Here is a 15,421-nt window from a genome sequence, read left to right on the forward strand (position 1 = left end):
AGCACCCACAATGTCCTGCAAGACCCCCCAGAAAAAGACTTACCTCTAGCTCCCTTTGCGCACAGCATCCAAGGCCTCCAAAATGACCTGCACCTGGCCACCCTGAGCCTTGCACTACCGAATCTGCTGTGTGCCCAGGTCCCACCCCTTGCCACCTTAACAGCCCAAGGGGACCTCAAGGCACCACCTCTAAATCTGCAATCCAGCTCTTTTTCCAAGTGGCCTCTCCAGGTTGCCCTGTGCCTGAGACTTTCAAACGCTGCTCCCACCGGAACTGGGAGCTGCCCAAAGTTCTCTAGCTGGCATAAGGTGCCCACCTACTGCTCCAACCATCCTGCAAAAGAAGACACTGGTAACCCAAGTGTACGATTTTTAATGCATTTTTAAAAGTGACTGCCTATTTATTTGTATGGTGCGTAATTACGCACAGAAAGACTAACTTTATGAAAACCTTGAAAAGTCATATCTCAAAAAGTACATAACATATCTTAAAGACCTTGGTCTTAAAATGTATATAAAAGTCTGAAGTATTTTTTATAAATTCTGGTCTTGAGTTATTCATTGACTGTGTGTGGTGCATGATTGGATTTGTGAGTACAGCAAATACTTAGCGCATCTACTGGATTAGCCTAACTGCTCGGCCTGCTACCTTAAAAACTGGAGCATTAGATGGTCTAATTTTTGGAAACTAACGTGTGGTTGCCTGGACCCTTGCACAGTGTGCCTAGTTTTGCACACTACATAGAGGGCCAACCTCCAACAAACATGGACAAATTAATATATATGATAAGGTACAATGTCTGTTTTTAGGTCTCCTCAACAGACAACACAAGCTGTTGGGTTGGAAAAGATCTACTGTGTGCTTACTAAGAACTTACAGTGGATTTTTAGCCCAATCATTGCTTACCATTGGTTGGCTTTATTGTCAATCTCATTTGCTTGCTTCCTATTCAATGGCCTTTCATGTCTGTCTTGTATGTGTCCTCCTCCCTGGTGAATAGGCTCTTTACAATTCTTATACTGTATTCATCCCCTGCTCAATTTTAGAGAACTACTATTTTAGTTTGAGCAATCGATGTGAATGCATGTGTCTTTTAGCTACTGCCCTTTTGACCTGCTCCCCTTGCTAAATTCCCCCTTCCCTGTATGCTTTTATCCTGCTGCAAAAACAACTCTGCCTGTACTCCATGTTTCTTTGTCCATGTGCTTCTCCCCACACCCACCTGTATTTCTGTCTCTCATGTGTGCTGCATGTCCCCCTCCTCACCTGACTTAATTTTTCCTTTACAACTCCCCTCTACCATTATCTTTTGCTTCCCTCATGGCAGCTCCCCCACCTTCTCCTCTGTTGCTCATACCCCACCGCACGGTTCGTTTCTCAAAAATATATTTATATATTATTTTTGGGAGGGCCAGACAGCAAATTGCAGCGATTTTCCTACTTAAAAGTTATTTTTGTTATTGAATAATCTAAGCGGTGCTCCACAATCCTAGAGGGGTAACTAAAAATAAAAGAAAATATTGCCTGTGTCATTCTGTATGTGGCTGCATGTTGATGATGCATTTGCTTGCCTACAGAATAACATAACTGCCACAAGTGGCTACTTTTTTGTGATTTATTTCTACCAATGCTGAATAGCATTAGCAAAAGGCATTGTGCTTTTACAGATGCAGTTAAGGATCACCAAAAAACATTGGCAAAGCCATTTGTTCCCAAAGATGACACAGATTGGCTTTTCCATTGCTTATTTTCTGTGCTACCTGCTGGCTCATTCAACAGCTGTGGCTCTGGGACACAAGGATGCCAGGACTAATTGAATTGCGGCATGGGCTTCTTCTGCCCCCCCCTCCAGAGATGCCATTGTTGGATTGTGAAGAATTACGAGTCTAGGATCTGAGCTACCCAAGCTGCGTCAAGAAGAGGGGCACGGCAGTGAGTGAGTCTTGTTTTCATAGGACATTGGAGTTTTAAAAGGAAGTTGGGCAAAGGTGAACAGTTGCATTTCCCTTCAAGGTACCATTTCAGTGATGTGGTGAAGAACTCAGTAAGAAGGAAGTGATGACTGGGGGTAGATGTTCTTGCTTGGATCTGAGCAGATAATGTGACCTCTGTCTTTGAGATGAGCCAGCAATGGTATTTATTAATTAATTTATTTTTCCCCCTTCAGAATATGCCAGAAAGCCCAGTATTTACAGAGGAGATTGTTTTCAGAATTGCTCCATGGATAATGACCCCGAACACTCTGCCACCTCAAGAGGTCTTTGTATGCAGGTGAGGAGGTTGAACGCACTGGCTTCCCTCACCAGAAACACAGAGGTGTCAGTTGCCTCCTGGTTGGTTATCAGATTTACTCTGATGATGACGGATCATCCTACATGATTTCTAATGCTGAGTGATAGGCTTTCATTTTACAAGGCAGCATCTGTCTAATGTGGTGTACATTAATGTAGAGCATCTTAAAGCATTGTGGAGACCAAAACGCTTTATTGAGTGGATAGGGTGTGACAGGAGGAGTATACAATGTACAGAGTGTTGCATTTATTGTGACTTAATATGGGAAGCATTTTGCTGTTGACAATGAGTAACCGTAGAGGTGCCATGGGATTCAGAGGCATTCTCATCAGAATGCGGTTCGTTCAGAGAGGAACTTCCTTTTACCTGGAGAACAGACCAGATTCAGACGAAGTTGGAAACAGAGAAGGTGTCAAAACATTTTCATTGGGTCCAATAAAGAAGACCCTAATCTTTACTGTAGAGCAGTGGTTCCCAACCTGTTGGCCGGGGACCCCTGGGGGTCCACGAAGCCTCCTCAGGGGGTCCGCGGCTGCTTTAAACATTTAATAATATTAGGTCCCAGCTATCAGTAATGACTCCTCGGGGGTCCCCGTGTTCCAATAATGATTCAGTGGGGGTCCCCGGGCTCCAGTATTGATAAAATGGGGGTCCACAGAAGTCAAAAGGTTGGGAACCACTGCTGTAGAGCAATAGAAGGGTGACTAAACCCTACCTGGCTCTAGAAGCTCATAATGTATATCTAACTGGCCTGCTCTGTGTTACAAAAGTGCTTGCACATCAGTATTAATGTTAGACCCATTCAGTACTCTAGATTTTAAGATTGCCATTCATAACTGTGTTGGTTGCTAGTCTAGAACTGCTGGGTTCCATCAGTGTCTGAGTTGCTCTCTTTCTCTTGAATTACAGTGTCACTGACGGCCAAGTTGCTTCCTATTCCGTAACAGCAGAACACTATTTGTTGCTGAGTTAGACCCTGCTCTAATGCCCCGGACATGTAAACACACCACTGTGTATGCTTTCTCTAGACCTGCAGAGGACCATCGCAAGGAGAGCACCGATGATGACCGAGCGCAATGATTACTCCAGAGAGAGTTCCCTCTCTCTAGAAGTGTGGAGTGCCATGGCAGGCAGAGTTGCTTTCTGTTTTAGAATTGCAGCCTGCACCACCTTAGACTGTGTTTAAAAGTCTAAGCTAGCTCACTGAGTTATTGAAAAATAGCTTCTTTGTCCTTTTTAGTCCGCCTTTATTATTAAGATGAGATCCCAGGAAGATCAGGGCTAGTACTTTGATAATTTTACAAATGAGATGATGATAAATAGGAGTGTAGAAGCTTACCGTATTTCATGGAAAACTTTAAAAAAATATGTACAGATGCAAAGTTGTAAGGCATTTGGGTTTTTACATGAAAAGTGCGAGTTTCACAAGCTTAAAAATGCTTGTGAATTACTGGTGCAACATAGTTTCACAGTGCCCACAAAGGAGAAAACTAAGCTATGCAGGTGTATACAAAATGCTTATGGGTTACTAGCATAACATGGTGTCGGAGTACTTGCCAGAAAAACTAATCAAGGCAAACACATTACTAATGAATTAGCCGTGCCACTTAAAACTCATGAGGAAAAAAAAAACTAGGAAAGTGTGCAAGAATGGGAACAGCGGGAAACTCTGCAAGCTATTGGTAGCACATTTCCAAACGAAGGGCCTGATTTACAGTTTAGTGGAGGGGAATACTTTGTCACAAATGTGACGGATATCCCGTCTGCGGTATTATGATCCTATTGTGGCCTATGGACAGTGGCGGCTCCTCCGCAATGGCGGAAGAGTGCCACCCTAGTGGCTCAGAGCCAGCAGCTGAAAAAAATAAAACCATATTTTATTATTGTTTTATTTTTCAGCTGCTGGCTGTGAGCCAGCGTGTGCAAGGAGGTGAGGGGAGGGGCCGGGCCATGGGAAGGGGGAGGAGTAGTGGAGTGGAGTCACTGGAGTGCATTTAAAAATGCGCATGTCAGGTTAGACGGCCATCTTAGGCTGGTCAAACAGACGTGCACACTTAGGTTTCTCTAACCTGGTTGTGTTGCACAGCCGGGTTGGAGAAACAGCACAGACTCGTATGCACTGCCTGGGCGGGGGACCAAGCTGCTGAGACCAATTCTGGCACTGCTCTCATGCTAGGTATAGCATGAGAGCAGTGCCAGGATTGGGTGGGGAGCCTGTGCTGGTGTCCCAGGGACTGCTGGGACACCATCAGGAGCAGGAAGGAAGAGTACGAGGCGGCAAGCAGCGTTTGCAGCAGGACAGGTACTTTTTTATTATTTCCCTAATCCCCCCTACTTTGGATTTGCGGCGGACGCCATTGCCTACGGATATTGTATTAGGGCAGGCAGGATAGTCAACCCATCTGCCAAACTCTGACAGAACCTAATTGCTGTTGGTGACTCCTCTTAACCATTCACAAATCCTTCAAAACATAACTTGTGTATGATTTTTGAACTTCTTAAGAGTGAAAGATGCTCCTTTAGGTGAGAGTGCAATAGTTTAAACGTCAATGCCTTATATCAGCCTTTTTGGCATTTTTCATTGATGTGACCTTATTGTGATTTAGTAACACAGATCAGCAGTGAACTTTATGCTGGTATTTCATTTTCATTGAATATCTGGCCTGCCAGGCTGCCCATTTACAAACCCCACCCCTACCCACCCCTTTTGCAACATCACAGGGGTAAAACTCATTGCAGTCTCTTCAGACATGTTGTATTCAGTCTATGGGCTTTGAACAAGCTCAGCGCTTTAGGTTGGTTGTTTGGCCTGCCTTTAATATTCCTTTGCTCTCGCTGGTGAATAGTGTACATATTCCCACCTTTGTTGGCTCACAGCAGATTTGACCCATTGATCCTTTTTGTTGGCTATCTTTGGCCATCTGTTATCTCCTCGCTCGCACCCCTTCCCTCCCGTAATTGCTGCCCTCCTTTCTGCACCGCTGCTTATTTTGAAAGGGAGTTTCCTTCCACTGTTTTTTGTTGCCCATCTCTGGCCATTTGTTGCCTCCTCGCTTGCTCCATCTCCCTTTCGTTGTCCTGCCATACCTCCTGAGCCACTGGTTATTCTAGTAGTTGTCACTGCTCCCGGCTTTAAATATCTTCTCTGACATTGATTAATCTCGGCTATCACACTGGAGCACGTGCCATCCCGATGAACACCTGTGATGGTGGGAGGCCGGGAGACCTTTTCCGTGGGGTGCAGGATGACAAACTGATTGCAGTGGAAGTCAAATTAGAAAAGAGTGGGGGTGAAACAAGCGTGGAAGTGAGAGAAAATCACAGTCTATCTATTTCGTACACACGACTGAAGGTTGTGCCATTGGATTTTATTAAACGGGAAGACTTCCTACCCTCAGCCCTTCTTTGTACTCAGTGAAGGATGCCTCTCCAGCACCTCGGAACAGGACGTACATTCTACTGTTGCAAATGAACAGGAACCGGACCTGGATTCCGTGGCTGCTTTGAAACCCGTCGGCCGCCACCTGAAGAGTTCCGTGGAGTGAGGCTTTCAGAGTTTCCCCTGGAAGAAAATGTGCCGGAAGGCTATTAAACACAGCCCAGGCCAGCTCAACGATGTTATCAGCATTCCGTTATCCGCCTCACTGCCACCTCAATCAAGTTGATTCTTAATTTAGCTGCAGCACAGCCACTGTCAGGTTTAATACATCCGTGGGAGAAATAAGTGCAGGTGTATTCAAAAAGCCTCAGTTCCACCTTGACTGAGAAGCTGTAGTAATGCACAGCAATGGCCTTGGAAAATAAATAGTCGTCTCCTGTGAGAAAAAGCTGACATTTATGTACTTATTGAGGCTTTATATAGCGCTTATTAGGCACTTGAGCGTTCTTTCTAAATCTTTTGGCTTCTTTGGACCAAAATGAATCACTACTGGAAGGGGATCCTGGACTGAGTAATTTCTATGCCTTCAACCTCAAACTACTAGACATAAACATGTATACATCAGACAGATACAGCAAATTATGGAAATTACTCAATTCACAAATACAAAAATGCAAACATCGATATTTTAATAGGAAAGTTGGAGCTTTTCCAAATCTAGTTTGATTTCTAAAATACTAATCAATATTCTGGACTCTAGCATATTACTGTGTTTTTTGCTGCTAGTGTATGCTCTCTTTTTGTCAGCATAAACCACTGTTGCTTCACTTGAGGCCACCTGTCATAGTACTAGGTTCCATTTGCTGCACTAGCGCTGCTCCCACAAATCAAGATAATGATACCAACGTAATTTTTAGCTTCCTATTTCGAATGTCTCCACACATACACAAGGTTTTAAAACATTAGAATCTGCTTCTTATAGATATATACGTTATTATTCTGCTATTATTATTTTATTTAATATGGACCCCCAGGGGGCCGCAGATCACAGGTTATGAACCACTACTTTAGAGCATCAGACCACTTTACAAATGAGACTATCAGGTCTAAAACATGCTGTAAAAGAGTGTAGACAGGGATGCTATGAAAACCAGCACAAACATAAACAAGTTCAAATAATTATAAAAATACAAGGAGCATGATCATTTAAACTTTTCCAGGGAACTGTTTTTTTTATTTATCAGGTAGTGTTGGAGTTTTCTCCACCTATTCTTTAAGTGGGATAAAAAATGTGGGGTTAAACTCTTTGCAAATGGTGTGTCTTGATTAAGGGCCTGGCCTAAACCATGGTGTCACAACAACAGTGCTTGAGAGCCTCTCTGTGTGTTTTCTTTTATTGCAGCCAAACATATTACAGCATCAAACACATACACATAAAACAAGTCACATATGGGGTCGTGGCCAAGGTGACCAACTTGGCAGTCAGTTTAGAGGAGCTCCCGCCACCCATCTTCATTCACTCCCATCATGCCGGACAGCCTTTAACTCCACCCCCCCCCCTTGACCCGCCAGCCATCACGGTGACCAGGGACACCTCCTGGACTCCCTCTCTCCTCCCCTCTCGACCCTGAGGTGGGAGAATTGAGCACTGCTGAGTCCTAGTGCCCGCCAGCCCGCAGTGAAGGAAGGCTGCAGTTGGGCTGCGAAAGCGTGGCACGGCCTGAGGGGTGTGAGGCTGAGAGGTGCTCCTTGGATCCAGATCAGACTGCAGCATCTGTGGTGCTGCGGGCCCCAAGGCGAGCACTGCACTACCCTGTTTGGGTTGGTCGCGTGGAGCTCTACGGGGCCTAGACCCGGCCTGCATCTGGACAGCTGTGGTGCCTAGGCGAGGCCGTGAGAGCATGGTGCACCCTCGGGCGCCCACAACTTTTAAGTTGAACTCGACTCCGGGCGTTGCTGCTTTCCCAGGTGAGGACTTACCTGTGTGCGCTGAGTGGTGCGAGGTGGCAGCCCTGGCCTGGTTGCAGATCGGACGGCCAGTTTATGTTGCAGATAGTGAGGTCTTTGTGTTGGCCCTGTGCGGCGCAATATTTTCCATCATGGGCCTGAGGCTGCGCTCCTTTCCCGGGGCCCTCCCTTTACCTGCTGCTGCAGTCATGTACATGCTGTTGAGCCCCTAACCTCTCGCGCTTTACCCTGCTTTGTGTGCCACTGCCTGGAGTTTAAATGTGTGATGTTCTCCTCCTGCACTTGTGGTGTCAGGGGAGAGAGGCCTATTGTTGATCCAGGGACCGAGCTGCTACTCCGTCTCCTTCATACTTACTGGCACAAGTGATCTATGGGACAGTCTGGCCCTTGACGGAACTGGCACCCCTCACTTGTCGGTCTTATCTGCGCTGTGCAGCCCCACCATTTGCCCTACTAAATCTGGGGGTCTTTGACTGTAGGGGGGCGCTGGTGGGCCCTACTGATCTTCGGGAGCTTCTCATTGGCGGCTGAGACATCCCATTGGCTCCCACCTGCGATCGGCATTGACCTTTCTGCTGGCGGGTGGCCGTGGCATGCCACCCCTGCATCCCATTGTTCCCTTTGGGGTGAAATGTTCTTGCTGCCGCCTGGACTGCCTGAGTAGGGGCCCTGTTTGGACACTGTGGTGGGGCACTGACGACAGCACTTCTTGACCCCCCCCCGGGCCCTTCACTGCCTACTCTGCTTGCTGACTGCTCGTGCTGCCTGACATAGCGGATCAGTGAAGAAGACTCGCCTTAAGAGTCGTGGCTGTTGCTCATTACCTCTGGTGCACATCTCAATGGACTGGATGGCCGGCACCCCACTTTTATATTTCTAGCTGTCATCTGCGTGGTGCCACTCCCTGAGGTGAGGAGTTCCTCCACTCCCCTGGCGTTCTTTCACCCCACAGCCCTGCCGCCTGATCTTATCGAGAGATGGGCTGCGATAAACCTTCACAATCAAAGGCCGCTCAAGCTAAAATGGAACAGTATACCACTTTCACTTCAAATGGTGGTGGCATGACCAGAAGGCAGCTGCTGGACCCACCTACCCAGCTGCCTCCTTCGGACATGACTGTCTTCCTCAAAGCACTTCCAGGCTCCAGAGAGGTGATAGAATCCAAAGTTGACGGAATCCCCATTGACCTCTCCCTTGTGTGACAAGACCTCTGACGTGTGGCAGAGAGGGTCACAGAGGCTGAGGCACATCTGTCGACCACAGAAAATGATGTGACAGCCCTCAATATGCAGGTCTCTCAGCTAACATCCAAAGTGGCAGTACTGGAGGACTGAGCAGAAGATGCTGAAAACCCCTCCCGTAGGAACAACCTACATCGTGTGGGCTTGCTGGAGGACACGGAGGGAGCCAACATGGATGAGCTCCTGGAGACCTGTTCCGCTCCTGATTTCCTGCCAGTATGCTATCCTGATGCTTTGTTGTGGAATGGGTGCACTGCACTTTGATTAAAACCTCCTGCCAGGGGCCATCCCCTGCATGCATTCTTAACTAGCGGGACTGCAATGTCATCCTCCATGAGACCTGCTCCCATCCGGACCTGAAGTACTCTAACACAAAAATTCAGATTTTTCCAGACTGTACACGAGCGGTTCACCAGTGTCCCGGCTCATTTGAGGAGGACAAGCAGAAACTTCGAGCCCTTATTATACAGTATATGCTCCTCTTTCCTGCCTGGCTCAAGGTTATATACACCTCCTCCACCTACTTCTTCAATACTCTACAACAGGCCTGAGAGGGGCCATGGAGCAGTGGCCTTTGTCCTCCTCAGGCGGGGAGGAATGAGACCGATCGGATGCTGTGAGACATTTACCACCGCGTCCTGCCAGGAAGTGCCTCCTTGGATTCTGGAGGAGTGGCCTTCTCAAGAGGGGAGAGGGACGTCGGAAACTGACAAGGTTTTACATCCTGAAGAGCGGGAGACCTCCTCTCCAACACGTCAGCAATGTTTCACTCTACTGAGGTTCCTGCTAAACCATCGCCCTAATGAACCTGCACGGGTCGACCGGACACATTGCGGCTCCATCGAGCGGAGTCGCTATGGGGCCTGTGTCCTGTTTCTGATTGAATTTAAATAATTTGGGGTGGATTGCCTGGAAGGGACTGGGGTTGACTGGAGCTTGATGTATTCAAGGGCTCTTATACTTTAAGCTGTCCTTTCTATTAAGTTGGCTGTGTTGTCAGGCGATGCATCCTTGCACGGGGAAGTGGGGCTTTGGTCCGCGTGCTTTTGATCTCCCCCATGGTTGATACTTAAAATGGTTTTTTTATAAGGGCAACAGATACTTCTAGGGAGGAAGTATGGAGTGGTGGGATTTGTGGGGTGGTGATGTTGTTTTCATTATAAACATTGTTTTTACTTGGCTTTCCCACGCACGTTGACACACACCATACCTCTGACCCTGGGATTCATCCTTCAACCATTGTCACCTCCTCTCCTTCCTTCCCACTGGGGCCTTCGAACCCTCTAGGATGTTATGATAGTCCCCTAACATACTTAAGGTACTCTTCTGGAATGTGAATGGCCTCCTGGACTGCATTAAGAGGTCAGCGGTCCTGAGCTACATTAAAAGACAGAGACCTGATGTAGAGCTCCTCCGGGACACACATCTTCTTGGGATGCAATGCCCGTTTCCGGGGCGTTTTGGTTACAAATGGATGTATTGTAGATTATTCCCAGGGCTCCAGAGGGATCACGATCCTCCTGCACAAAACCTTTTCGCTTGCAGTAACTAGCACTCACCTGGACCTTATGGGATACTACCTTGCTATTGCAGGCCACCTGGGAACCACTCAGATTAATCTCATGTTGTGTTATGTTCTCCTGCTTCTTTTGCAGGCCACCCTGTCTGCTTTCCACTCTATTATTGTCTCTGATGCCAGGAATGACTATAGCCGGTGAAAACTACAATGCAGTACCCAATACGCACTGTGATAAAGCGGGCCCCTCACAGCCTTGTTGAGTGGGTTGCTCTGCCAAACTTACTATGTGGTCTGATTCGCTGGGTCTGTGTGAAGCCTGACATTCCTGGCATCCCATGTAGTGGTCGTATACTCACGCATCTGTGGCCTAAGGGACGGAGTCCAGAACAGATCTGCTTCAGATGCCAGCTCCAGACCCACTGTGCCTACAACATGCTGTGATTCTGCTTCAAGGTATCTCGGATCATACCCCCATTTGTAGAGTGGGGCATTCCGAATATTACCCATTGCCCTGTGTGGCGATTTAATGCATGGCACTTGCAGGTCCAGGCCTGTGTTGAATTTGTGGAGCAGGAGCTCCAGACCTTTATTAAACACAATTAGAGTACGGTTTCCTCAGCTGGGATCCTATTAGCGGCAAGCAAGCCGACCCTGTGGGGGAGCATCAAAGGCTTTGTGCATAATGCAGAAAGAAAGAGATAGGCGTAGGGGGGCGGATCTTGAGGCCCAGATTCTCACCTTATAATGGGCTCTGAGAAGGTAACCCTCCAGCTGGAAATGCTGCGAGCTAAGCTCCAACAAATCGCTCTAGACGAGGGGCAACAGTGTTGGCGAGCCTCTACTCAAGGGATAACTAAGGCAAGCTGTTGTACTGGTTGGTTGTGAGAGGGATCGGCAATAGAGTAGTCCCTGCTATCAAGGAGCCCCTTAGGACCCTTTACGAGGAACTGTACGAGGAACCGTCTGCAGTTGCTCAGGTTTTTGTGAACTTTTACCGTTACTTGTATGCGGCGCGCCAAACTCCTCCTGCCGAGTTGGAGTAACCCCTCCTTTGGAACATACCCTTACCCACCTATCCTGGCTCATGAGCTGTATCAACTGTTAATGGCAGAGGAGGTGGGACATGCCATTGCTGACCACGTAAAACCCATGATCCACACTTGCTGGCACTCCATTCAGAGGCCCTGAAAAAAGGCTTATTTCCCTCAGATTTAGATATTGCCACAATAGTGGTCATACCTAAAAGGGACCAACTGACCCAGAATTGTTCTTCGTACCACCCGAGATCTCTCATTATCGCAGACATCAAAATCTTTGCGAAGATCCTAGCCACCAGACTGTCCCAACCCTCCCCTATTTTGTCCACCCGGATCAGTGTGGCTTTATGCCCGGCAGAAGCACATGACACTGCATCTGCAGGATACAGACAGCCCTCTCCCAGGCACCCCTCTTCGGCGGTGACCTGGCTCTGCTTCTTGTTGACTTGTTGACTTCCATAAAGCATTCAATACAGTATTGTGGCCATTTCTGGAAGCAGTTCTCAAATGAGCAGGCTTTGGACCCATCTTCTGTGCTTTGGAAAGTTACTGTACCGCAGATGAATGGAGTTCTCTCCTCCCCATACCTGATCAGCAGAGGGACACGTCAGGGCTGTCCACTATCTCTGCTGCTCTAAGCTCTGGTTATGAGCCACTGGCGCAGCTGGTGCTGTGTGACACGCAGATTCGTGGATGACGTTGGACCAAAAGTGTGGAGAATAAAATTGCACATTACAGAGATGATGTTCTGCTGTTCCTCTGTGAGCCTCAGGAATCGGGACCCTGGTGTCTGAACATCCTTCAGCTTTTTTCAGAAGCCTCTGGTTTTTGTGTTAATATCTGTAAGTTAATATTAGTTGAAGTGTCTGGTAACAGTGGGACGGACCTCTGGTGCCCGGACATCCCACGCTGATGCTATTTGTTCAGGTATCTGGGGATTCACATCTCCACACTTTCCGATTTAGCTGGGTCCTTGAACTTTCCTCCCTTGAGTCTGAAGCTTGACCATGATCTGCACGCATGGTCCCAGCTGTCACTGAACCCTTTGGGGCAGACCATCCTTTTTAAACTGATAAGTCTGCCTCAGTATTTATACACCCGAACAAATTACCAGTACCCGATCCGGCGAGCATGGTTCCAGACACTGTCCTCAAAGGTGATGTCCTTTATCTGGGTGTAAGGTCGCCACAGGGGTCTCGCTGTCCCAGATTTATATGGCTATTCTCTGCAGCTCACCTGGTCCCGGTGAACAAATGGTTCATTGGTGGATGGGACAACGCCACCTTTTGGATGGCGCTCCATCTCGTTGGCTTTAAAGGGCTCCTTGACACCTTATATGGGAGTACCATGCCCTCCACGTTGCCATGCTGCACCGGGGTCTCATTACTTTGTTGGCGGGAGGCTCTAGGTTTTATAGGCTGGCCCTGACACTTAACGGCCATGATGCCGTTGTGGCAGGGAACTTGGCCAAGTCAGGTGGCTACTGTGAAGGGTTTACTTAGCTGTAATCGCATAGGCATCACACATTTGGGTGATATCTGGCAGCATGACTCTCTGATATCCTTCCAGGAACTGCCCCTCACTCAGTTTTTCCATTTTCTTCAGTTGTGCCATGCGTTACTTGCTCACCTCCCAATTTCTGCACCACTCCCTTAACATAGCCCCTTAGAGGCGAAGCTACTGACTGGTAAACTGGGCAAGGGTGCAATCTCAATGATCTACAGCTCCCTAATGATTAATGCTCCTTACCTACTGCTCCCCCTTTGTCGCCGATAGGAGGCTTGGATGGGTAATCAAGATGACGAAGACTAGGAGAATGCATGTATGGCCTCTCGGAAATTGGCTTTTTCGGCATTTTTACAGATGGTTCAGCTCCACTATCTCCATGCAACATACCTATGCCCCTACGACTACAGCACATGGGCCGAGACGACCACTCTGCGTGCCCGTACTGTGCTGCACCTTCAGCCAATTTCTACCATATGGTCTCGACCTGCCCAGTCCTCATACCTTACTTGGCAGGAGTGTTTCGCAAACTTTATAAGGTCCTTGGACATCAGAATGACCTGAGCCCAAAGGAGGCCCTTTTAGGTATTCTTGAGGGCAAAGGCGACTTGCAAGCAGAATGCATCTTCATAGGGGTGGCCTCACTGATTGCAAAACGAGATATTGCACGAGATATTGCACAACAATGGAAACTTGCTCAGCCCCCAAGTTTGAAAATATGACACAGGGGTGTGGACTGGTGTGCCTGACTGGAGCAACCAATATATGCGGCTCCAGGCTTCCCCCGGAAACACAAATAGATATGGGGTAAATGCGTGCCCATTATGGACCACTGCTATAACTGTGGACTCAAGATATAGATGTTCTATTACTTGCTTTCTTGGTTGAGTTGATTTCCTTTTCTACGTGTCAAATGTGGTGGATGTTACTTTGCATTGTAAAACTAATACATTTGGTTATAAAAAAAAAAACAAGCCACATCTGTTGGCTGAACTAATGCCAGTTAGCACAGATTTTTATCCAACATCAGAAAAATAACAACTTTGTATAAAACAGAATGAGTATCAACTCCTGTTCTCCTCTCCATATCACTTTCTTCTGCAGTCCTTCCATGTACGTTAATCACTTAAATTTTTTCTGCTTGCTTTTCTTTTTCTGAAGTAACTCCACCTGCATGTCTCACATTTCAACTTCTGCATGTACTTTCTTTCATCGCCACCACTTAACCAAACGCACAAACACACATATACCCTAACACTGCATTTTTTATTTACTCAGTTGTGTTTCTTCTTCTGACTTTCCAACACAATATTGTGCATGCGCCCATTGCTTGGAGTTTTTTATAGAGAGGACTAGGATTGATTAAGCATGTAGTCTAAGCACATTTATGCAGCAGGAAAAGGCATTGTGAAAAACATGCGCTGAGCTCTCAATATGCTGTAATCTACTCTGTGGGCTTTATCCACACCAATCTTCCTTGGCCTTCCTTTCAAAATTCTCTCTTGATTTTGTTGGTAAATGCTTATGTTTGTCCCACCTTGAGGCTGTTTTGTTACCGTCTTGGAACTGTTACATGGATTATTGCCCAGTTGGCCATATACCCCAGTGTGGCGCACTACTGTTTGCTTTGCCACTTCGTGCTCTGTGGCTGTATGTTGTTTCCTCATCTTCCTTGTTTTTAGGCATGCCACTGTTGTGGTGTCTGCACCCAAAGGCTGCAAGCTGGGGGGGGGGTTCCTTTTTTTTTTTTGGGAAGTTTCACATAGTGTGAACTGGATCGGAGGAACACTTTACATGAGTACCATTTATCAGAGTTTAGCACTTGAAAAATATACAAACAGGCACATTTCAAACAGAAAAAACAGAATCATCAATGAGGCTCTCCTGGCATGGGAGGATAGCCGATATTACAATATTCACTGCACTCACTAAACCTGCCCAATAATTCTTTGCGGGGCATTTTGTTTACAAAACATTTTTGCCCAGAACTCAGCCTGTGGTGGTCTTATAACAATTGAACCACCACCAAAACATTCAGCAGAACATGCTCTTTATGTCTAGGTCATCTCTGGGTCCCCACAATAGGTTAGGGGGACCTCAAAATAATAACCTCTCCCATCATTAAGTATCTTTTAAAGCTGTCTCATTGGCTAAAACTTTTGTCTTACAGCTGGGAGTAGTTTGTGTTTTAAGGGCCTTGTTTGTAATCATATTCTAGTAAGCCTGCTAGGCTTGAAAATGCTACGCTCTCTATGGGCTGAATATATGGATACACTGCATTGCTTTATGCCATTTTCTTTTCATGTGGTTAGGCCCTCTAGGGGCTGACTATACGGTTACATTAACATGTTTCTTCCAAATGCTATTTTTATTGTGGTGTCCTCTAAGGGGTGTTCTGAGCCTTACAGTCTGATGCCAAGTGTATGAAGGAATGCAGAAACACAAAGTTAATTTCTGATAAAGGTTTTTATCGAGTTT

General features: G+C 46.9%; 1 protein-coding gene across 1 annotated transcript in view; it reads left to right on the forward strand.

Annotated features, from left to right (window-relative positions):
* The window catches only part of LOC138300898 (protein-arginine deiminase type-3-like), a 624,978-nt gene that overhangs the window by 338,790 nt on the left and 270,767 nt on the right, over positions 1-15,421 (forward strand). Inside the window, exon 8 of the mRNA XM_069240758.1 lies at positions 2,169-2,272. Within this exon, the coding sequence (XP_069096859.1) occupies positions 2,169-2,272 (104 nt within the window). The remainder of the gene's footprint in view (positions 1-2,168; positions 2,273-15,421) is intronic.

Source organism: Pleurodeles waltl, chromosome 6 (assembly GCF_031143425.1).
Source record: "Pleurodeles waltl isolate 20211129_DDA chromosome 6, aPleWal1.hap1.20221129, whole genome shotgun sequence".
Taxonomy (NCBI): Eukaryota; Metazoa; Chordata; class Amphibia; order Caudata; family Salamandridae; genus Pleurodeles; species Pleurodeles waltl.